The sequence below is a fragment of the Hemicordylus capensis genome, chromosome 6 (genome assembly GCF_027244095.1).
Source record: "Hemicordylus capensis ecotype Gifberg chromosome 6, rHemCap1.1.pri, whole genome shotgun sequence".
In the NCBI taxonomy this organism is placed as follows: Eukaryota; Metazoa; Chordata; class Lepidosauria; order Squamata; family Cordylidae; genus Hemicordylus; species Hemicordylus capensis.
In genome coordinates this window covers 145,242,719-145,267,314 of record NC_069662.1, presented here as the reverse complement: position 1 = coordinate 145,267,314, position 24,596 = coordinate 145,242,719, and the positions used below count along the sequence as shown (strand labels likewise).

The 24,596-nt window shown below is 43.7% G+C and overlaps 1 protein-coding gene across 27 annotated transcripts in view; it reads right to left on the bottom strand.

Annotated features, from left to right (window-relative positions):
- SVIL (supervillin) overlaps positions 1-24,596 on the bottom strand; it is a 208,902-nt gene that overhangs the window by 134,972 nt on the left and 49,334 nt on the right. For 13 of the 27 annotated variants that reach the window (XM_053261284.1, XM_053261285.1, XM_053261291.1 and 10 more), the window contains exon 1: positions 8,507-8,628. In XM_053261284.1, the coding sequence (XP_053117259.1) occupies positions 8,507-8,528 (22 nt within the window). In that variant the 5' untranslated portion in view covers positions 8,529-8,628. Of the gene's footprint in view, positions 1-4,229; positions 4,724-8,506; positions 8,630-17,708; positions 17,792-24,596 lie in introns of those variants that run through there. The other 14 variants (XM_053261277.1, XM_053261280.1, XM_053261278.1 and 11 more) reach the window with 6 other exon arrangements.

The window sequence follows — 24,596 nt, the reverse complement described above, 5'->3', positions numbered from 1 at the left end:
TGTTTAAATGCAGTTTTTGGGGGGGGGAATTGCTTACCTACAAGTGCAGATATGAGGAAGAAATTGCATCTCAATCTGGCAAGAAGGTAGACTCTTTTCCAGGGAGAAAATGTAGGAACTTGGGGTAAGATTTCTTCATCACCAGCAACTCTTCTGGAAGGTGAGCAGTCAGAGAACCTTCTACACTGGTATAATCACACAGCTGTATCTTGCCAATAGTTCTAATGAATGTCAACTATAAGCATTTTGCATATGTACTGTTGACAAATGAGGCAAAGTTACACACTACAACAGAACAGAAGAGCATTCTTAGCTCTTTCCATTTACCTGGATGAACCCATTGAGAAACAACGGAAGAAAATTAGACAGAACATGCTATGCAGGACCCTTAATGTGTTGACCTCTTTTAGAGAGTTTACCTCATGGGTAAACAGAGAGAGATGCAACAAACACAACTGCTTCACTTGTATAGCCCAAGTTCTTTACAATGATATTGTCCCCATGGTATGAGTAACCTTCATTTATTTTGGTGGCCATGTTAACTGTGCAAGAAATGGTTCATGTACTGCATTTGTACCACCTCATTGAAATAGACCTTTCCCATTGTAGGGTCTCTTTTCCCTGTAGAGCAGAAGCTGTCACAGGTGGGATCCTTCACATACTATCAAGAGAAGCCCCTTTGGGGTTCAGATGTAACAAGGAGCTAAACTGAATCCTGAGTCTGCACAAGATATTTTAGCTTTGGGTACACTTGCTCCCTACTTCCCTTTGCGTGTGGGTTCTACATCCAATCCTGGCTCAGAACAAACCAGGACCTCATTATGTCTGAGCTCGGCAAGCCTGGCTTGCCTTAGCCAGAGTTCCAGAATAAATGAGGATTTAAATGAGGACTTGTTCTAAGCCAGGATCAGAAGCAGAATCTGTTCTCACCTCATGCACAGAGGGGATTGGGAGGTGTAAAGCTAAGAGATATCACATGAAACCAATGTTCGATCCTAGTTCTGGGCCAGTGACAGAAGCCCAAGCTCACAAGGGCTGCTGAGTCAGTTCCTTTCATAAACCAGAATTGCCTATAGTTGTCAGAATGCGCGATAATGGCATGGAAGGCTGACCACTCCTACTATGGGATGACAGGTGGTTTGCCATTTTGGATGTTTCTGCCTTGGAAATTTCTGACTTCCAAGATTACCTCAAGTGATGTGAAGGAGCCACACATTAGCGTTCTTCTTTTTTGATAATTTTATAAAGTGCCAGAGTCACAAAGCCAGCATGGTGCAGTGGTTAGAATATTGGACTAGGACTGGAGAGACCCAACTGCAAGGGCCAGTTACTTATCTTTCGGCCTAACCTACCTGGACAGAAGTTGAGGTTGGGAACTATCACCCACATCATCTACGGACCCACAGTTGGGAATCCCTGTATTAGTTTTGCATGTAATCTCACATGTGCAGGTACTGTATTTGTTTCCTACAGAAGTAATTTTAAATGCTCCTCTCATGAGGTGTTGATAGAGATATACTTCTCTAAAATGAGCAAACGGTGAAATGACCTGCTGCTGTTTCTTCCTCTGGGTGAGAAGTTTAGCATCATCTTAGATCTATTAGTTAGTTATTGTTTGCCTTTGATTAGTATAAAAGCACTGTAACTCCCTCAGGTAGTATTAAGAATCTTCCTGCCAAGCACAGGTCTTTGCTATGAATGGTGTGGGGGAAGGAGGAGAAATATTATTCCTGCTTGACAAATTGTGTGTGACAGATTAAGTAATTGCCATTTCTCATGTTGCTTCGAAGGATTTGTTAGGGGAGAAAGACTTTCATCACTCCTCTTTTCTACTTAAATAGCAACCCACCCCTTTGATGTCTGAAGCAAAACATTATATAAATCATATATAAGCATTATAATCTTAATTATAATCACTTCACTATTATATAATCATATGATATAAATCATATATAAATCAAATAAATAAATAAAATTCCATCCTAGCACTTTTCTTCCTGAGGATTATTCCTAGTATCTGTACGAGTGAGAAGTCCTTGCACAACAGCACTGCAGTACTTCATGCTGTATAGGATGAGAGCACTTTAGTCTCCATTCCTGCCAGTCAGAATATGGAGGTAAACGAGACAAGCACTAAACATGCTGCTGTTTTGAAAAATTGATCTGGGTCCAAGGTATTTGAGATCACGGCCTTTAAAGCTCTTCCTCAAGGGTCACACTCTGGGCCGCATAGAAACATAGGAAACTGCCTTCTACCAAGTCAGACCATCGGTCCATCTAGCTCAGTATGGTCGACACCTCGACTGCACAACTTCGGCCCTCCAGCTGTTTTTGGACTACAACTCCCACCACCCCAGTCAAGGATCACGGGAGTGTAGTCCAATACCTGCAGGTGGGCCAACGTTGTGCAGCCCTGGTCTACACTGATCGACAGCAGCTCTCCAAGGTATCAGGCAGGAGTCTTTCCTAGCCCTAACTGAAGATGCCACTAAGTAAAAGTTCATTGTTCACATCCCCCACAGCATGGGATGCACAACACAGAAGCAGTATCCCCACTGCTGAGGATATGAGCGCAGGGTACCCAACTGCCAGAGGACTGTAGACAAGGAAACATCTCTAACCAGGGCAAACTCCATTCTTACTGAATGAGCTTGTGTTAAAGTGGGTAAGCCTGCCTATATTTATGAATGTGAATATTAGCAACAGTTCTAGTCTTGCATATTGTGTGGGGACTGACTGCAGCACAGGCTCTCTAGGAGAAGCCAAACAACATCCCTTTTGTCTCATTTTTTTCACCTTCACGATACTGTTTTCTCTTCAGCAATGCTATTTTCTCATTCATGAGGTGGCTCACCTGATTAGTTTAGTTTCCCCTGAAGACCTGGCTGTTTTCTTTTGCCATCAAGATAATATGTTCAAAGGTCCACTTCAATTTGCAACAATGATTAGTGTGCATGCATGTAATACTACTTTATATTTTATATAGCACATTACAAATGTGAAGTGCTTCACATGTATTACTTTCAAGAATCAGTTACAACAGCTCTATCAGGAAAGCTCATTTTTATTATTGTATTATTATGTACTTGTTATTGCTAGGGGAGCAGCAAGGTGAAGAGGTGATTATAGAAGCTTGCTTAAGTTAAGGCCACCTAGTAAGCTTGTGACTAAAGCAAGATTTAAACCCAGGATTTCCCAGGTTGGTGTTCACCTCATGGCACACTTCTCAACATGCTAGGGAATACTGACAGGAAGGGGTGGTTGTCCTCCTTTCCCCTGCTTGTGGGCTCCCCAGATGCACCTGGTTGGCCACTGTGTGAAGCAGGATGCTGGACTAGATGGGCCTTTGGCCTAATCCAATAAGGCTCTTTTTAGGTTCACTATAAGCCATTACACTTAGTGCAGGCATTGTATTCAGAGCCTTGGGAGCCCAGATGTTGTTGGGCTACAATACCCATCATCTCTAGTCACAATGGCCAGAAGCCTTTGTAGCTGAGGATGATGGGAGCTGTAGCCCAACATCTGGTGGGAACCCCTTCACTAAGTGAACTGGCATGCTAACAAATATACTTTGCCTTTAAGAGAATTAACCTATACTAAAATGACAACCCCCATGGAAAAAGGTGACCCCCTAAGTTTGTGGAGAATGACAGCCAGGAAGTCAGGCTGCAGTGTATTAAAGATTTATTCCAGAAATAGATACAGGGCTTATGTTTTCCCACTGTTAACTTACCCCCTCCCAGAGACCATGGTTTCTAAATTTGTGAAAAGCAGAGGTAGTGCACTCAGCTGTCAATTCAGGGATCACAAAGAAGTTCAGCACAGCCAGAACATGAAGAATGGCCCAGCATTAAAATTAGTTGGCAAAACTGGAACAAACTCAAGTTCAGCAACAGATTGTTTACCCTTCAATAAAGACAGTATCAATCTCCATGTATTTTCTATAGTGTTTGCATCATTGTTTATCCCACGGGGATTACAGGCCAACACATTCAAATTTAATTGACACACGCTTCATACAAAAAGGCATCACGTGGCAAACTTTCCATCCACAGTGAAATTCACCCCATAGGCAAAATAAGGGGAAGAGATGCAGAAATAACTGACATGCACAGGCTCAAAAGTAAAAAAACCTCACTTGCATTTCAATCTGACAAAATCTCAAACACTCTCAAACAACTTTGAAAACTTTTGCTGTCAAACGCTTAAGGAAAAGAGATGTTACTTACTTCAAACTCTTGTTTCTTTAAAAAAAAATTCTAGACTTTAATATATACACAGGAAAAAGAAAGGAAAAGTTCTCACAAAAGAAAAATCTGTCCTACTAAAAACTTCCTTTATCCGAAAGTAAGGGTGAGACTTTGGAAGAAGCTTCTTCCTTCAGCTAAGAATTTCTCTCCAAAACTACAAGCATTCAGGTGCTAAGCAAACAGGAGTGACACATCACACAAGTTACGAGCATGCAGGCTTTGGCAGTAGAGCTGCAGACAAGATGATTCAGAGCCCGATGAATTTAGAACGGTGATTTCCAACGGCATACACACACCAAGATGACTGTTTTTTAAAACGGCTATATTCCAAGGACTAAAGACTAGAGCAAAACGTTATTGGCAGAAATCTTCCTTCACATGTTTTCAAACACCTGAAATCCTCTATTGAGTAATGCCCCAGTTCAGCATTTCCATCCATCATTGGGATTCCTCCACAGACAACTATAGACTCTCCAACCTTAGAGGACTAAGCCAAATGCAGTGTGGTAACTTCACACAAGACCAACCTTTTATGGGCTGAACACTAGAGCTTTGATACCAGCTAATCTACCATAAATAGCTCTTGAAATGCAGAAGGATCAGATCAGCTGTTACAACAGGCCTGGCCTGTAGCTCCTTCAAATCCTGCTCCACTGTCAAAATTCTCAATTCTAGCTTTTATTTCAAGTTTTCTGCACCTCAAAAAAGAAAGGGCATGCAAAGAGAAAAGAGAAATAAACAGACAACCATAAGGAAGAGACCTGCTTTGGAATGACAAGATGAAGGGAAAAGAAGAAAATATTTCCAGTACCAAAAAAAGATGAGCAAATAAAATTTGCCTTATTTTAAAGCCAGCATCATTTTAGGAAAGTTAAGACACATTTAGCCATAGGCCATTACAATAAACTTCAAGTAAATAATGTAGATCTTTCATTCAAGTCACAATTTGGAAGGCGTGCATGGTTGCATGCTAAAAATTAGGAAGTACCAAGTGATCTGTACAGAGGTAAAGTTTAAATATTTTTTTAAAAGCCAAACCAGAAACTGGGCATTGCTAGTTCCTTGCTCCCTGAATGGGGGCAGGGAGCTTACTGGGGAAAACTTTAAAAAAACAGAAAAACAAAAAAAAAATACTTTTAATTCATTTAGGGTAAAGTAGAGTGCTTCCCCTAAAAGTATTTCACAACATGGTCTGTCCCAACAAAATTCAGAAATGTCACATAAAACCCCAGGCACAATGTAAGCCACTAGCTATTCTCCATCTGTTTCTAGAAAATTGACACAGTGCAGGTTATTTAAAATATCAGTAAACATTTAGATACACCCCACAAAACATTAGAGGAACATTTTGTAAAGAACAAGAACTTTGATTTAAAAGAAACCTAAGCAGCATAAAAAGCATTCCTTGCTGCAAAGGATGCAACAAGGCAAACTGAAAATAAGTGAGAAGCAGCAACCTACAAATGTTTGTTCCAATATTATACACATGGCCCAAAGCCCCATGGGCTCACTCACATGAAAACCCACAGTCAAGAAGTCTGACATTCCCTTCGGAAACACTTCACATGTGCAGTGCACTGGTTTCATAAGGATGTGTCTCAAATTCCCACACTTGGTCAAGGCAACGATGAAGCCTGACATCTTCAGGCATCCCAGAAAGGAGAAGTGGGGCATGCATGGAATTAAGATTCTGAGTTGCAGGTTTAATTTCCTGTTTACGGCTGCCAGAATGATAAAGAAATTATTGAACACAGAAGGCCATTGAGAAAAGAAGGTTTTTCGGCCTAGTGGATACATGAGGCAAGGGGGCCGTAGCTCAGTGGTAAAGCACATGTTTTGTATGCAAAAGGGCCCAGGTGCAAACTCTGGAATCCCCAGGCAGGACTGGGAAAGACTCCTGTCTGAAAACCCTGGAGAGTTGCTACCTGTCAGTGTACTACTACCGTGTTTCCCCGAAAATAAGACAGTGTCTTATATTAATTTTAGCCCCCAAAAATGCACTAGGGCAATTAGTGGTACATCAGAAATTACTGCTAGGTCTTACTTTTGGGGTAGGTCTTACTTTCAGGGAAACAGGGTAGTAGTATTTATAGTAGTAATCACTGTTGACAATACTGAGGTAGATGAACCAATGGTATGACTCTTTATAACGCAGCTTGATATGTCATGCCAGTCAGCAGTGGCTATTTTCCAGGTTTTATAGCCACAATGCAGACAGGTGCCAAGATGCTAAGCCCCACTATGGAAGTCAAGTGAATGGGAAGTGGTCATCAGACAAAGGGTTGCTGACCTGCCAATAGCTGAGCAGGCCATTTAGTGGAGCACATAAAAGGGAAGGAAGCTCTGTCTATAGGAACAAATTAATGGATCACAGATTTTCATTGTAGGTAAAGGTGAATTAGGAACATAGGACGCTGCCTTAGACCAATGGTCCAACTTAGTAAATCAACCTCAATATTGTTTACACTGACTGGAAGTGGCTCTCCACGGTTTCAAGCAAGAGTCTCTCCCAGGCCCGGAGATTCCAGGGAGTGGACCTGGGACAATCTGCATGCAAGCATCTACCACTAAAGGTATGGTCCCACTCCCATTCCCTAACCAGGGCACAGATCCTGCTTAGCAAAGGGGACAGTTCATGCTTCCAACTGCAAGACCAGTTCTCCTCACCATTTCTTCTTGCATAGTGTTAGTAACACAATTAAAGGATTTCATCTTTTTTCTCCCTGTACAAATGATGTTTACCAAGAGCAAAATTCAAGTGTAATGTTCTTTGACACTGCACCACTGCCACTACCATCATCCTGGTCTGGCTTAATCCCCCAATGGCATGAACCAAATGCAGACAGTGTTCTCTTTGGGCAGGGGCTACTCTAAATCTGCATTCTATATAGCAACAAGCATGCTTTGGGAGCTAAACAAATGGCAGGAGAATCGCAGCAATCATTCACGTGTCCACAAAGCAGCCAAGGCCTGTAAGTTGTATGTATTAAATACAAACAAGGTAACAGTGCACAATAATTAATTTCTTAGAAGTGCTTGGCTTTCATTAAAGAGGTTCCACTGCTGGAACCAATTATAAATAACATTTTCACAGGATAAGCCAGCAATTTGCATGTAATGGGTATTATACACAAACTGCAGAGGAGAGAAAGAGAATTCAAATGTTAGCGCTATCCTCTTGTAGCTGACACACTTAGCCAGGATGATGGACATATTATTGCACTTTATAAGAAAACACCATTGTCAGGTTTCAGTATTTGAAATCAATCTGCCTTACACTGCAAGTTAGCAATCCTAGGTACAGCACAAAAGTACTGGGAATTATAGTTTGTGAAGGGTGCCAAAAATTCTGTTAGGTTGCTGGCTTCCCTAACAAAACTATAGTTCCCAGCATCCCCTGGGGACAAGGAAATATTATTAAGTCTATCACATTTGTATTGCAGAAAATGAAACTCATGCATATTAAAACTGAGTACAATGTTCAGGTCAAAGTCACCACATTTGACACAGTCACAATACCACCACGACAAAAAATAAAAATTAAAAAATGGAGTTTGTCCAAGGGCATAGTGCAAGCAGCTACTACATAAAGCATTTGTTACCATCTTACCAAAACAGCTATTCATATATTACCAACTTTGCACAACCCATCTACAATGCTTCTGCCAATCTAGATAAAAACTCAAAGGTATAATTGCCATCTGCTTCCTTGTTCACAAAGTAAAAACTTTACAAAGCATTAAAAAAATAGCTTTCAGAAAAGTATGTTTGTACAACGCAGAATTAAAGGCAAGAAATCCAACACACTGGAAAATCTGGAAGGCTACAATTTGTGTTCAGCTTTACTCAGGTTAGCTTCTTCCCCTTCCTTGATATTTCTCAGTACTACGCACAAATGACCCTCCATGAAATGGATAAATGCATTGGCTTGTCTTGAAATGAGAGGCTGCCCCTTCCCTAACAGCCCCCATGTTTATCACACCTCCAGCTTCTGACAGCAGGACACAGGACATACCACAAGTGTCCTTGAACACATCTGAGAAGCTCATTTGAAGGAATGCCTTTTCCCAGTGCATACTCTCTCTCTTCCAGAGGGAATTAAGACTCCAGTGAAAAAAGTGTTTGCAAGACAATGTACTTACAAAATAAGAATCCAGAAAGAGACACATTATTATAGTTCTTCAGAATACAGTAGTTTGAGACACACACACCACTTTTTTCTTTCATACTTTCCCCCAATGAAACAAAATCCTTACCAGGTTCCATTGTTAGAATCATGACTCCAGTTCTCCGACGCGGGCCTCGCTATCCAGTGTATGTGAACGATTCAGAGACAGAGCATGGCTTTGTCTGAGCTTATATCTTCTGGCTCACTCACCCCTCCTCCCACGTGTGGGAAGAAAACATTGCCCGTGCCCTGCCTAGCCATCTCTATTGGCTCATTCAGAAACAATTCTACTTAGCATATTCAAGTTTCCCTGAGAGAGCTTGAAATGACCCGGAGGGATGTTTTTGGCCTGCCCAGTTTGTGACTCTGGGAGAAGTTAAAGTTCAACCTCTCATTGCCAGCAGCTATCTTTAAAGTGGCTTCTTTCCGATTGGCCAAATCCCTTTCTTAGCACAATGTGCCTGAGAAGCTAGGCTCAGGGATATATACACACACACACACACACACACACACACACGGATGTACTGCAGGCTGTCATCCTCTATCTAACCCATGATTTACTGTTAGGTACTATTTACAATTTTTACTATGCAAGTACCTAACTCAGGGGTTCTCAATCTGGGGTTTCCTGTAACAGGGATTTCTAGATGACAATGACTACAGCTCCTATAATATCCAGCCAAAGGCCACAGCACCTGGGGATGCTGGGAGTTGTAGTCAACAACATCTGGGAATCCCTGTTACAGGGAACATTGCAGGTCAGTATTATTATCGAGTACTGAGGGGAGGGCGGTTTAAAGCCGAGATACTGTGGCTTGCCAAATGCCACTGGATAGTTCATGGCAGAGAAGACAGTCAAGCTGGAGAATTCCTGATTTGCAGCGCAGTCAGTACACACCACCAGCTTTCTAGTAACAGAAGATAATAGTAAAGATTCCAACTCAGGTTACTCATGTGACATGAAAGGATGTTTCAGTACAAGCGCCAATTCTTCAGCTAGACCACGGCTATTCAACTGCAGTTGACTATCCAGCTGTTTTTGGACTACAGCTCCAGCATCCCCAGTCACAATGGCCATGATGGGAGTTGTAGGTCAACTTCCAGGCCGGTCCTTTAGGTGAGGCAAGTGGGGCATTTGCCCCCAGGCCCTGCGGCTGGACCCAACCACTCCTGCAGTACCTGTCAGCCACCACTCCTCACCCACCCTCCCCGCTCAGCATCTAACACATAGTGCTAAAGAGTAGGGATGTGCCCAGAACTGTTCCAGAAATGGCAGGGGTGTTCCCTTAAGGGAGGCGGAGGGTGCACTTACTCCTCTCGTCGCATTTCCCCCACCGGCGCTCCACTGTAGCGAAGCCCCTTGTGGCAGCAGCATACCTCCCTGCCGCCCCATTGCCCTCATCAGCCGGAACTGGTCAAAATACCAGGCACACTGGCACCCATCGCATACGCGAGCCTGTCTGCCGTGCATGCATGTGTGCTCGGTACTTCTGGCCACTTCCGGCCGATAAGGGCAACGGGGCTGCAGGGAGGTACGGTGCCCCCTGAGGAGCTTTGCTACAATGGAACACCAGCGGGGAAAATGTGGCGGGAGGGGTAAGTGCACCTTCCCCCGCCAGGGAACACTGCCTCTATAATGGCCTCTGAAATGTTTCAGGCTCAAGCCTACTAAAGAGTTCCGTTGCCTCCCCCCTCCTTCGAGTAAAGAGAGAGGTGACTGGACTTCCAAATGCCCCATGAGCTGGATACTAAATGAGAGGTACGCGGATAACAGCATCAGTTGTGTTTCATCAGCGGCTTACTCCTAAGTAGGTGGACTTCAGTAGAGAGTTCACGGTTTGTGCGACTGAAGCCACATAGGGCAACAGATTGGCTTAGTTTGAAGAGCTAAATGCCAGTTGCAGGGGAGTAACAGTAGGAAAGAAGGCATGCCCTCAGCTCTTGCCTGTGGGCTTCCCAGAAGTATCTGGTGGGCCACTGTGTGAAACAGGATGCTGGACTAGATAGGCCTTGGGCCTGATCCAGAAGGGCTGTTCTTATGAGCTTGGCCTTAAAAACATCCTGTCTTTAAGCAAAGATATGCAGAGTGACATTGGACTGCACCACGTGTGCAGGCAGCAAGAGTTCAGGGAGGAACTGGTTCAGTAGTAGAGGACTGGATCTGCTCTGGAATTGTTTGAGAGGGTGGTGGTGGTGGAGAGCCCGTGTGAATTGACTGCATGAGAGAGTGGTCTGGCTGCATCCAAGAGGTGAAAGGGTTTATTCAGACTGTGCAAGGGCTGCCCTCCACTCCTCCGCCCTGCCCCCCATGCCTCCTCCAATCAGCTCTCCTCCCATGCTGGAGGAGAGAGGCAAACTTCCCAGCACTTTGCACTTGGAAGTTTGGTCACCTCTCTGTTCACTGGAACAAGGAGGGAGGCAATCAAACTCATTAGCGCTGGGCTGCTGAATACTCAGCAGGGCAAGGAGAGGCTTGGATGCTCACTCCCAGCCTCACACACTCCTAGAGACAGCCTTGTCAACATCTACAGGAGGGGGAAAGTTGAGTAGCCCTGAACTATTCAAAAACAGAAATATCTACTAATACAAAGTAAACATCAAATAAGAAGAATCTGACAGCCCAAGGCTTGACAAATTCTAGGCTCCAGGAAGCCATGGCACCTAGAAACTCAACCATGATATTCAGAGGTTGAGTTATTTAATACAAATCTCTATTTGTCCCAGGCAGCCTTGTTCCAAGTTTGTTACTTATAAAAGGGATAAAGAGAAGATCATTTACCCTTCCCGCATAATTCCATCACTAAGTCTGGTAATTTTGTCCAGTGTCAAAGGAATATAGGGAGCTGACTTGTACTAAGGCAAATCATTGGTCCATTTAGCTAGAATAAAGGAAGATGGGTTAGGAGACAATTATAAAGTCCTTATGCGTCTCAGTATTGAATGGCAGACAGAAAGGCAAGATGGCTCCAAGAAAGCTTAATAGAAACAAAGAAAGCTGTTTTATACAAACTCAGACCAGTGGCCCACCTAACTCAGTATTGTCTACACTGAATGGCAGTGGCTTTCCAAGGTTGCAGACATGAGCCATTCCCAGCCCTACCTGGAGATGCTAGGGGACCTGCCAAGTTCTGCATGCAAAGCAGATGCCCTACCACTAAACTATGGCCCCATCCCCTAACGGGAATACCTTACAACAGACAGTGCTCATATGTGGTCACCCATCTAAACTTGTTTTTAAATTGTTTGGGCTATTTAATTTGTGTTCTATGATGTTTTAATTGTTAATTATTATTTTATGCAGTTTTATAATTTCTATTTTAATGGTGTTTTAATGTAAACCGCCCTGAGCCTTTTGGAAGGGCGGTATAAAATTTCTAATAATAAATAAACAAACAAACAAACCAAACACAAACCAAGGTGAACCCTGTTTAGCAAAGGGGATCATTCATGCTTGCTACCACAAGACTAGCTCTCCTCTATTGTCTGGCTCCTTTGTGCTGGCTCATAGGTCCAAATAAAGTTTGTTGAGGTTTGGCATAGCCCTTCCATTAGGCAGTAACTGAGCATTGTAAACAGCAGGGGGAATTCTCTTGGAACTCAGCACAAGAACTCTTACAAGATAATATAGCTTTTTTAAAAAAAGATCCTTATGAGACATTAGCATTCTCCATTCATAACAAGCAAAATTAGGGATGGCTTCTAGCAAGAGGGGGATGATTTGTTGTTCATCTCCAACTCAAATTTCAACAGTAAGTCAAATGCAACTCATTAGCCCAAGAAGTCACTGGATCATGCCTATTTTTGGCAGTTCAATAAGCAAGCAACAAAGTGCTGCCTTTCTTTATCTGTCCTGGTGACAAGACCAACTGCACATCATTTCATTCTAAATAGAAGGCAAGATGCTGATCAAATGCTTTTGAAATGATAGGCTGTGGTCTGCAGTTGCCAAAAAGCCACAGACGGGAGCCAACAAGAGCAATATTAAGAGAAAGTCTTCTTCACTATGAGCCCCATCATCCAATCAGATCATCCAGTGAGGTTCGTCTGCAGTTGCCAGCAGCTCATCTGGTGGCTACACATGCACGGGCCTTCTTGATTGCCGCCCCGAGACTCTGGTATGCACTCCCTGCTGAAAGAAGAGCCTCCACATCTCTGACCACTTTTCAGTTCTACAATGTCCTTCAGATATGGTGACCAGAACAGCACGCAGTACTCCAAATGTTGCCACACCATAGATTTGTATAAGGGCATTATGATATTAGCATTTTTATTTTCAATCCCCTTCCTAATGATCCCTAGCATGGAATTTGCCTTTTTCACAGCTGCCATGCACTGAGATGACACATTCAATGAGCTGTCCACCATGACCCCAAGATCCTTCTCCTCGTCAGTCACCAACAGCTCAGACCCCATCAGTGTATATGTGAAGTTGAAGTTTTTTGCCCCAATATGCATCACTTTACACTTACTTATATTGAAACATATTAGTTAGTGAGGCAAGACCTGCTCTTGCAGAAGTCATGCTGGTTCTGCTTTTGCAAGGCCTGTTCTTCCAGATGTTTAACAATCTTTTCCTTAAGTATCAATCAATCAGTCAGTCAGTCAGTCAGTCAGTCTTTATTATGGTCACGGACGAGCATAAAGTATAAGGGTGATTACAGGTTAAAAGTGAGAGTTCCTTCAGAACTCTTGGGTGGATGCCATCTGGCCCTGACAATTTGTTAATTTTTAGTTTTTCAAGACCGTTCAGAACATCCTCTCTTGACACCTCAAACTGGCCCAGTTCTTCAGCCTCCAAGCCTGAGAAGCTCAGTTCCAGCGTGGGTATATGATCAGTATCCCCTGCTGTGAAGACAGATGCAAAGAACTCATTCAGCTTCTCTGCCGCCGCCGCCGCCTCCTCCTCCTCCTCCTCCTCAATAATCCCTTTCCCACCCTCATCATCTAAGTCAACCCCCTCCCTGGCAGGTATTCTGCTTCTGATATATTTAAAGAAGTTTTTGTTATTCCCCTTGACATGTCTAGCTGTATGCTCCTCAAACTCTCTATTTGTACAAATTATGTAGAAATATTATAAATAAAATATTTCAGTTTGTCATAGCAAGTTGAATAGTTTCATTCCCCTCCTCCTACATATAAAATATCCTTTGTCTTTTTTTTAAATGTATATATGTAGGGCAATATATGTGGGTGGTATTTCACTTAGCAGAGACAGATCCCTACGCCAGGGTGCTTAATCTATATTTCAACAGTGGAGGAGACAAGGGAGAGGGAAGGGAAGAAAGAGAGAGGCTATTAAGAGAGGAATGTATAAGAAGCTATCAAAAATACTGGAAGCCAAAATTCAAAGATAATGCACTTGGGTACTATTAAAGGTAAAGTTGTGCTGTCGAGTCGGTGTTGACTCCTGGTGACCATAGAGCCATGTGGTTTTCTTTGGTAGAATACAGGAGGGGTTTACCACTGCCATACTACAAAAAACTTATTTTGGATATATTCAATTTGACTTGGTTTGTATTTTTTTTAAAAGAAAGACAGCTCCCACCACAGAGGGTTTCTGATTCACTTAGTACTGGACAAAAACATATCAGATTGAAGACAGTCTATTCCTGGCAATCTGCGGTATAAACAGAATGTAACAGAAACTGTATAAGTTTTTCGAACCAGAGGCTAAGGCTTAAGTCAGTAAATGAAGAACTAAAGCAGGTTTTTCAGGTTGGCAAGTTATTTTGAGACACATTTCCTTTAATTTTTAAATCACAACAGGGGGGAAACTAACCACTCCTGGCCTAGATACCTGGCTAACCCTGTGTGAAGCCATCTTCTCTACAAAGTTGCAAGAAGTTCTCATAATGCCAGACTGCACAACTTGCAACTCACCAACCTGAATTTATTTACACCAAAAAGCACAGCAGATCTACCACTGAGCAGTTGTGTGCTATGAATGTGGGCCACCTGGGACCCCACTAGAGGGATTGCTGGAAGCAGCTACTACAGGTCACGCCATTTGAGTCTGCTACCTTTGATGAAGGTCCCCCTTCCAGTCCAACCTCCCCTGACCTCTACAGCCCTGCTACTAGGGGTGTGTGAGCTGGCTCAGGTCGTGCTGGGTTTGACAGTTTTGGGGTCAGACCGGACTGGCCTTGGCTGGTCCAAGTTCGAACCGAGCCGGCTCAGAGCTCAACTGATAAAGGGGAATCCGGTGGACCACATCACACGAATGGCCTCTGCACATGTGCGGAGATCACTAAAACGGCATCTGCTCGTGTGCAGAGGCTTGAATTGGGCCGCTGCTGGCCCTGCCTAATCTGAGGGAGGCCGGGAGGGGGACCCACCCCTGCCACTGGCACTTTTAGGTAGTGAATTACTCCTGTCTCGCCCACTCTACCCTTAGGCAACCCCTCCGCCCCTTTACTGGTTTCTCCAGATACCCTTTTACCAGTAGAGCTCTGAGTCAGCTCGGTTCGAACTCAAACTGAGTCCGGTTCGACCAGGTCGGCTCAAATGCAGTTAAGATTCAAGTCAAAGCAGCAAATACGGATTTGTGCACATCCCTACCCGCTACCCACAGCAGTTGCCCTGATGGCTTCCTTCTCTTTGCCAGTTGCGGTGCAGTATAATGATGTCATCGCTCGGCATCTGTTCTCCCGTACAGTTTGCTTTCCTTGCCAGCTGCAGTGATTGCACTGGTTAGCTAGGCTATGGAGGCCAGCAGTGGCCGGAGGAGCGGGGGCTGCAGTGGCAGTGGGCAGCCCATCAAAAAGTTTGAACATGGACTGCTGCCAACGTCACTATGCCACTGCCAATTTAAAATATGTTAGTTAAATAGGCAGGCAGGCAGGCAGGCAGAGACATTGTGGCCTGCTAGGTATTTGGTACTGGGGTGAGGGTGGGGCAATAGAAATATAAAACATTCCTAAAACAGACAAGACATTTCAAGAGTCGAAGAAGCTATAAATCCATAACACTTGTGAAGTTGCAATTAAGACTGCCAATGGGTTTTGGGGGGGTGGGGGGTGGGTTACAATGAAAGGATGTACTGCTTATCTAATTTGTATTAGATAATTCTAGGAAGTTAAGCATTGTGTCCACAATAATCTCTAATACAAGGTCTCCATTTCCATATCAATATGTAAGTCACAGATGTTCTAGTGTGGGTTCTCAGAACTGCTCTCAGTTACAACAGAAATAATGATACTAAGTAGAAAGACTTTCAGAGACAGAGATTGGTTAAAAAATTTTAAAAGGAGAAAAGCCTTTGTTAAAAATGCCTAGGGATCCTGAAGGGCTTTCTTTTCTTCTTTCCCTCTTGAACAATGGCTGAATGAGAAATCGGGCACTTTATCTTTACTGCACAGAAGTGGCTGATTCTTCAACATAAAGAGGTAGACCTGAAGTCCTCCTGACAGGGATACTTAAAGCTGGCATTCGATTGTGTTGCCAGCCAGATTCAGACAGCTGAATTATGATATTTTTCGACATAAAAGGAAGCTTGCGTAACTGCAGCTCACCCCACACTTTGCATAATCACAGAACCAACACTCTCCGAAGCGGGGCTATGATTAATCCTTCACTAGATTATGCTATTGTGCAGAGCTCCTGTATTTGCAGATCTGGGCTTCCCTTCTTCCCAACAGGCTGACCACAGCTCACACACACAGCTGCTAAGACAATACGTCACAGGGTATTGGTGAACACAGCAAAAAAGAAAGAAAAAAAGAAGAAAAGTGGGGGGGGGGGTGTCATGGTGGTTTTCTAACCAACATTTAAAAAGTGGCCTTCTTCCATTTAACAAGGCTCTCTGGGCCTTCTCTGTGGCATCCCCAGGGCTTTGGAATGTGAGCCCTTTGGAGACAAGGATCCATCTTTATTTATTTTTATTTCGCTATGTAAACCGCTCTGGGAACTTTTGTTGAAAAGCAGCATATAAATATCCATTACTGTTTATTGAAATTTATTTACGGTTTTAAGTTGTGTACACCACCTTGAGATTAAGGTGTTAGGAGGTTTATAACTATAACAAACAATTTGCCAGTGCAAGTGCTATTTCTAGGGATGTGGATTCCCCCATATTTCCCTAGTATTCCCTCTTTCAAAAATATGACACTGTTCCAATGTCTTTGTGCAGCTTCACATCCAAGAGCCAAAGTGCATGCTGTCAGAAATGGCTTCCACACCACGGCTGCTCTCCACATTAGATGTAATTTTTGGAAGGACTTATCTCATGACTTGTCCCACCTAGCTCACAAAGCACCATGCATGCACACACACCAAGAAGGTCAGTAGGAATGAGAAGTATGCCTGTGGAGACTCCCATATCAGAGGCCAGACCAGCAGGAACGTTACCACTCAGCACAGGGACTGTGCGCTGGGGGAAGCCATTTTCTGCAGCAACTGTTGAAATGTGTTCCGGCTATAAGCACACAACAAGAAGAACATGGTGCAGGGCTACTTTAGCCACCATTGTGCAGCTCTCTCCTTGCCATGTGGCACCTGTCATAACCTCATAAGTAATACGGATGGAAATTACACGGCTAGCAGTGCAGTCCTAGTGCTATGCACCTTGCAGGGTGATTCCTAGTAGGGAAACTGAACTCGAACCGGACCACCACCACCCCTCCCGAAAAAGGGGCTGGTCCGTGTTCAACCAGTTCAGCCATGCTTGTAAAGGGGAATCGGGTACTGATTCCCCTTACAGGCAAAGGAGAATTCCCTACCTGAAAAGGGGTTTGGGGGTGGGCGAAAGGGCACCTTTCACCAGCACTCCCCCTGCCACACTGCAGCCAGCGGGCAGGGGGCTGCCCATGATGCAGAGTGGAGAAGGGAGCTGCCACCTACATGGAGCCACCCGTTTTAGGAAAGGAATCCCCCTTTGTTTGCAGGATTCCCCTTTATAAGCAAGACACTCAAACTGGGTCAACAGCAGAAACTGAACCAGTTTGCGGTTCAGTTCCAATTCAAACTGAACCGCCTTCGCCAGTTCCGTGCTCAGCCCTGATTTCTATGTCCAGCCTCTGCATTAGGAAATACTAAACTGAAGTTCAAATGATGCAATGGAATTTACCGTCCTTTAACAGGAAAAATAGATATGAATGTGTTATATCAGGGGTTCCCAACCTACGGCCCTCCAGATGTTGCTGAACTAAAATTCCCATCAACCCCAGCCATAATAAATTGAAGCTGGGGATGAAGGGAGTTGTCGTTCTCAACCCTGTGGGAACCCCTGAGTTACATTCTAAGCACAAGTGCAGAGAGTGTGTGCACATTTTTTTAAAAGTAGCATTACTTACCTCAATGCTAGTCCATGATTTCCGAGGGAGACGGCCTGCCTGCCAACCCAGATGTACAGTTGGGGCCTTCAATCCGCAATCCCCTGGATGAAATAAAAACAAACATGGGTCAGATACCATGGAGGATCCAGAAACCAAATTCATCATTATTTGACTGAATAAACGGTTGCTATAATGTAACACAGATTCAACCAAAAGCTGTGCCTGAAAACCACACGATTCCTAGTGATTTCAGGCTGATCCAGAGCCAGAGCACACCTTTGTCATGTATAAAACCCTTGTTGGATCGGGCCCAAGACCAATCTAGTCCAACATCTAGTCCAACTAGATAGGCCTATCTAGTTTCCCACAGGAGGCCACTGGATGCCTCTGGGAAGCCCACAGGCAAGAGGTGAAGGCATGCCCTCTCCCCTACTGTTGCTCCCCTACAACTGATATTCAGAGACACCTGCCTCTGAGCCTGGAGGCAGCCAAAGCCATCAAGACTACTAGCCATTGCCAGACCCGTTCTCCATGAATATGTCTAAGTCTCACTGAAAGCCATCCAAGGCAATGGCCATCAGCACAGCCTGTGGCAACCAATTCTATAGATCAATAAGAACTTGCAGTCTCAGAACAAGAACTCTCTGCCACAAGATGTGGTGACAGCCAACAACCTGGAAGGCTTTAAGAGGGGTTTGGATAACTTCATGGAGGAGAGAACTATCAACGGCTACTAGTCAGAGCGCTATAGGCTACCTCCAGCCTCAGAGGCAGAATACCAGTTGCAGGGGAGTAACAGCAGGAGAGAGGGCATGCCCTCAACTCCTGCCTGTAGGCTTCCAGTGGCATCTGGTGGGCCACTGTGTGAAACAGGATGCTGGCCTTAGGCTTGATCCAGCAGGGCTGTTCTTATGTTCTTAACAGTCACACTACTCCATTAAAGGCCTGAAAGCCCCGCAAAGACTAGGCCAACTTTATTTGCCAAAGTAAACTATCAAGCCATTGTTCACTCTGCATTTATTTATTTAACACATTTATATACTGCCTGTAAACTAGGTCTCAAGGCAGTTCACAGTTAAGAATATGTATCAACATTAACACAAAAAGTTAACACAAATAATTAAAATTTAATATCAGATTTTTAAAAAATCAACTAAAAGCCTGTCTGAACAGGTGCATCTTCAGTAGGCCATCAGGGATGGTGAAGCTCAGGGCTGCTCAACTTCAGCTCTCCTGCAGATGTTGGCCTACAACTCCCACAATCCCTGGCTATTGGCCTCTGTAGTTGGGGATTATGGGAGTTGTAGTCCAAACACAGCTGGCGGGGCTAAGTTGAGTAGTCCGGTGCAGCTCTTACTTCTATTACAGTTGCACAATCAGAGCCTAACCCAAGGCTTCTCAAACCTGTATCTCCAAGTGATGGACTACAACCCCCATCATTCTGAGCACAATGGCCAAATATTAGGAACTGCAGTCTCATCTCCTGGGGACCCAAGTATGAGAACCCTTGCCTAACCAACGTTCATCCAGCCATTGCTAGCATAAATCAATTAGTTCTTCAGAGTAGTTACACAACGCCCATTCTCCCACAACTTGTTATTAGGGCTTGGCTATCAATCCCCTTTATGTTACTGAGCTCTGTCACAGTGTCTTTGATCTCCAAACATTTTGCTCGTCTTGAATGAAAGGTGCAAGGGAAGGTATTTCAAGAACTGAACCAGGATCACCTTATGAAATTATAAGCAAAAAATTCATAACCCTGCTGTCCTTAAAGCAAAGGGGTGAAGCCAGCGATCTTAGGAGGCTGATGCCGAGAGAATTATTTGGGGCCTGTGCTAATAATAGGCACATGGACATATAACATTTCCAAGTGAGCCAGGTTTATATAGCACAAACACAGAGGATGACTCCTGTAAATAGCTCTACGAGTGCTCATGGGCCATGCTGCAGCCATAGAACATGAATGTTTGGCGAGCAGGCTAAAGAATTTACTATGCTTCTCATGTGAACTGTTATTACCCAGAACTGGTATACATGACTAGCCTTATTCCTGATACGCAGAATATGAAGCAGCCGTAAGCCTAACACAAAGACTTTTGCCAAGACAGAAATTAAACAAAGGGATACAGGATATCCCAGAGTAAAGCGGTACTACTCTTTTTTAAATTGTGCTTTGACATTTGATTCAAGTGGGAAATCTGTGAAGAAACTCTACAGCCTGCTCTACACTATCCTTTACAGGAGTCCCCATCATACACTGACCTCTAGTGTACTAAGGAAGAATCAAGATTCTCAGGAACCTTCCAAAACTTTGTGAAACTATTTTGGAGAATTGTTGCCAGAACCTAAGCGGTATACTCATGGGTCAAATGGGACGTAACCCGGAATTTGGCTTTTAAAAAGCCAAATCTGCCGTTAACTGGAGGAGCTCCACTGACCACTGCATCACCGTATCCATTTAAGGCGTCACAGAATCGGTATCTTACTATATTTACTCCCTGGTTCAAAGACAAACAAAATTTATACAGCAGGAGGCTGAAATCAAGTTACTTTTAAGGTGATTTTGTAAAGGACAGTTTATAGAGAAATTTAGCAATGCTGTTTTCCTCTCCCTCCCTCCTTTCCCTCTCCCTCCCTCTCACACACCCACCCACACCCACCCACACATTCAGGCATCAACATGGAGACCCCTACTCCACATTCACTCAAGCATGCAAAGGAAACACCACCCACCTGCTCTTCCTTCATCCAAGGGTAGCCATCCTACCAGTAACATATGAACCAAGCCACAGTCAAGTAATCAAGAGTAGAGAATCAAGTGTACATTCTTATTCTTTAACCCTGTTAACTGGGCAAAGGGGCACCATTCAAAGCAATCACTCTCATATTTAACAGGTAAGAGGAGAACAACTGTCCCTATTCAACTCCAGAACAGGGATCCATCTCATGTTTGCTATGTATATTATTTTGAGAGCTGGGGTTTTTTTTTGTTGAAAAGTGGATTAATTATTATTGAGTGGATCAGCCCTTAAGGATGTTTAACTTACTGACAGAAATTCAAAGGCTATTGTAAGGCAGAGTTGAGAACTGGTCCTGGTCCATTTCAGTGTTTCCTTCAAGTTGAAAGCAACTGATGCTGCACAAAAACATTCTCAACCCACAAGAAGCAGTTTTTCCTCCCTCCTGGGCAATTACTAGAGATGTGCAGAAGGCGAAGCCTCCTAAGAAAGTTCACTTGTCCTATAGAAATTCATTTAGCTTACTTTGGAAATTTGCATTTTTATTTTATTTTTTTGTAAGGAACCCTGACATTTTATTTGAATTTCATATTCTTGGAATTCTGGTGCTAACCCCAGTTGTGAATCTCCCTGGTTATGTATTCCTCTGGAGAAACACATCCAACCAATTTGTGAACGGAAAGATCATGGCTATGGCCAGCAATCAATTAATTCCTGGGGCTGTAGAAACAGGAAAGTGGTGCCACAACCACCAAGATTTCAATCATGACCGCTCATGTCTGTGATGGTCTGGTTCACAAATTAAGTTTTCCTCTGTCCAAGTGATGCCTGATTGCTTATGAAAGGAGTAAAGACCCCTGTAAAGTGCTGAGTAAGGATGGGGGCGAGTCCACAGGAGGTGGTCACAGTAAGTAACAGGGGAACGTGTTTTATTATATTCTTACAAGTATACTAACTTATTTTGAAGCTACTTCCAAACTGGGACTTTTAAAAGTTCCTCCTCAGGAATGAAAATCCTGCATGAAGGCACATGAGAAGGGTCACATTTGCCACAGTGGGCTCCTGAGGGACTACATTTGCTTTAAATGCACTTTTAAGTATCCTGTAAATATTTCCTATCACAGCAGTTGCAGCTTCAAAGGCATCCAACAAAACAGGCAATGATTTTTGCAGCCTCAAACCAGTGTCTTTGCTGCCAGGGCTTTTATGGTCTTTCTGAAAGTTTTGTCATTCCTCTACCAAAGATGGAGAAAACTATTGCCACCTCCTTCCTGGAGTTCTCCAAACTTCCCACTTAATTTTTCCACAAACCATGTACAATATTTACAATGCAATGTTGAAGTTTACCAGTTTACTTATTAACTTTCTCTGGAAATTTAGGATCTCTCTCTGGGCCAGCCTGTTGCTTATTTGTCCTTTGACTTACCAACCACCTTGTTCTTCATTTCTGTTCCAGTCTGCGTGGATGGGCTTCCGAAAGGTAACCCTCTCCTGTGAATGGTTTCATTTTTTTACTTCCCTGTGAAATGTCCATATGGACCTGTTCCTTAAAACCAGCCTGGGATCTCCCAAGGTACTTTTCCTGGTGCTTCTGGGTGGCAGCACCAATTCTGCCAAAATTCTTGCACCTAGCAACCAAAGCTGTTCATTGCTTAGGGTCCAGAGTCAATATATGATCACACACTTTTTCATTTATGAAGCAATGTGCTGCTTCAATCCCAAAAGTAACCTGTAGCTGGCTCACACGAGGCAAGTTCAGCACTCTGGAGATATAATAGATGCTGAAGTCACCATCTTGGCCTTGCCAGGATCGCCTTGTCTGAAATAGATACACAACCTCGAGCCATATAAACCTCCCAGCTGAGAAACAGTTTGGAGGAGTCTGACCAGAAGCCAAGTCTCCAAAATGTCAAAGGCCTGCCTTAAGGTAACAATAACGAAAGAGCCACATGCTTGGACTGAGAACTTGGGGGTAGGGAAGAGAATGTTACACAGTGTAATACACACACACACACTAATTCAAATGCCAAGAAGTTGAAGCAGGCTGTAGCCTCAGCAGGACAAATAACCCTGTCATTAGTTCTCATGAAGATGGACTTGTGTAAACAAATAGGATTCTTACTAACAACAACAACAATATTTATATACTGTTTTTCAGCAAAAGGACTCAAAGTGGTTTACAAAGAGAAATAAAAAATAAATAAAGATGGCTCCCTGTCACCAAAGGGTTCACAATCTAAAAAGAAACACAAGATAAGACATCAACAACCACCACTGGAAAGATGCTGTGCTGGGGTTGGAAAGGGCCAGTTGTTCTCCTGCTAAGTAAAAGAGACTCACCACTTTGAAAGGTGCCTCTTTGCTCAGTTAGCAGGGATTCTCAGTTAGCAGGATTGTGTGTGCAAAATGCAGCATACTACTTTGCCCTTGGAAATGCAATAAGCAAAGTTTTGCCACAACTGAAAACAGGCTCAGTTTCTGAATCTTGGAGGAATTTAAGCCCTGCACCCAGTTTCAATTTTTCTAGCTGCAAAGTTTCCCATCACACCTGCAAAGAGTGTCCATTAAAATGAACAACAAAAGGTAGCCATTAATTGCATCAGCAGTGTCAACTGTGTATATAGTTAAAGATTAACACAAAGACCGAGGGTGGGTGGGGAGAGAGACAGGTTGATGCAATCCAGGCAGACCTCATTTTGCTGGATCAGGAACACAGCTTCAAGGAGCTCTGTGTGCTCCTCCTCCTCCCCTTTCTTTTCCAGCTCTGGTACTTCGATCAGCTATGGCACAACAAACCCTCTTTGTCAAACCACAGCTCTGTATGTTACCTGGACCCAGGTTCAACTCAGGCCTTGACAAGTTTTCTTTGGCTCTAGGAGCCAGCTCCAACATTTGGGAGCCAGACAATGGACAAAATTAGCAAGCCTAATGATGGACATTGTGGATTTGGGGGGGGGGGAGAGATATAAATGGACTTCCTTAGGAGACATAGGCTGCCTGAGCAAATAAAAGTTTTGTTAAATAATTTTGCCTTTGAATATCCTAGTTTAGGTGCCATGGTTAAATTCGTAGGCACCATGGCTTCCTGGCACCTGGGATTTGTCAAGCACTGGTTTAACTATAGGCTACAAACCACGCTTGAGATGACATGCAGAGCTATAGTTTTATTTATTGCATTTATATCCCACCCCTTCTCCAAGAAATTCAAGAAAGCAGACATGAGTGATCCCCATAGTATCTTCAACCATCATATCTGCCAGGTAGGTTAGTCTGAGAGAGTGGCTTAGCCCAAAGTCACCTAGTGAGTTTCATCACTGAGTGCTGAATCCAATGCAAGCTCTCCCAGCTTCTAGTTCATCAGCACTCTAACCACTACATAACAAGAGGGGAGGAGAGACAATATGGAGGCTCACAAGCTCATTCAGATCACATGCAGGACACAAAAAACCATAGTTTGTTCAGGAGATTGAATTGGTTCATGGACTCAGACTGCTAGCTTTGATTGAACAGCATGTGCAGCTTTAACCAGATAAGTGACATTACCACCACATAAGCAGGCATAATTTAACTCAGACGTATAGCCGTTATCTACAAGTTCACTTGCAGGTCACCAATGGGGAATGCCCCCAGCCCTCTGGCAAGCAGGACACCCAGTGCCACACAGAACTCCTCACTAGAGGTCTCATTTCCACGGCCATTTTTGAGAAGGTAAGGAACAGCAGGAATGCTTTCTGAACCACAGGGAGGGCTCCCACTGTTTCTTACCATCTCCAAGTCCCCGTACAAATGATAGAAGACACATTTCTCTCCTAAGACTTCTGCCAGAAAAGGATCTGAGGGAACAGAGAGGGTTGGTGGCAACCACAAATAATGGCTGGCTAGAGAGCTAAGCCTAAATTTGTGGACCCCTGCATACAGTTCTCTCTCAATGGAAAAGAGAGAGACACCACCATATTCTGTTTTTCTCTTTCGAAAATGCAGCTGGGCTCTAGCAAGCACACCAGCATGCTTCCCCTTAATTATGAGAAACCCACTCCACACATGTTCAGAGACACTCTTCATTTCACAGCTCCCTCGCAGGCTAAGTTCTGGCCCTACAAACAGGTTCTGGGGCTGAGTTTGAATTACTTAGCACATGTTAAGCCTTGAGCAATATTGCAACTCCAGA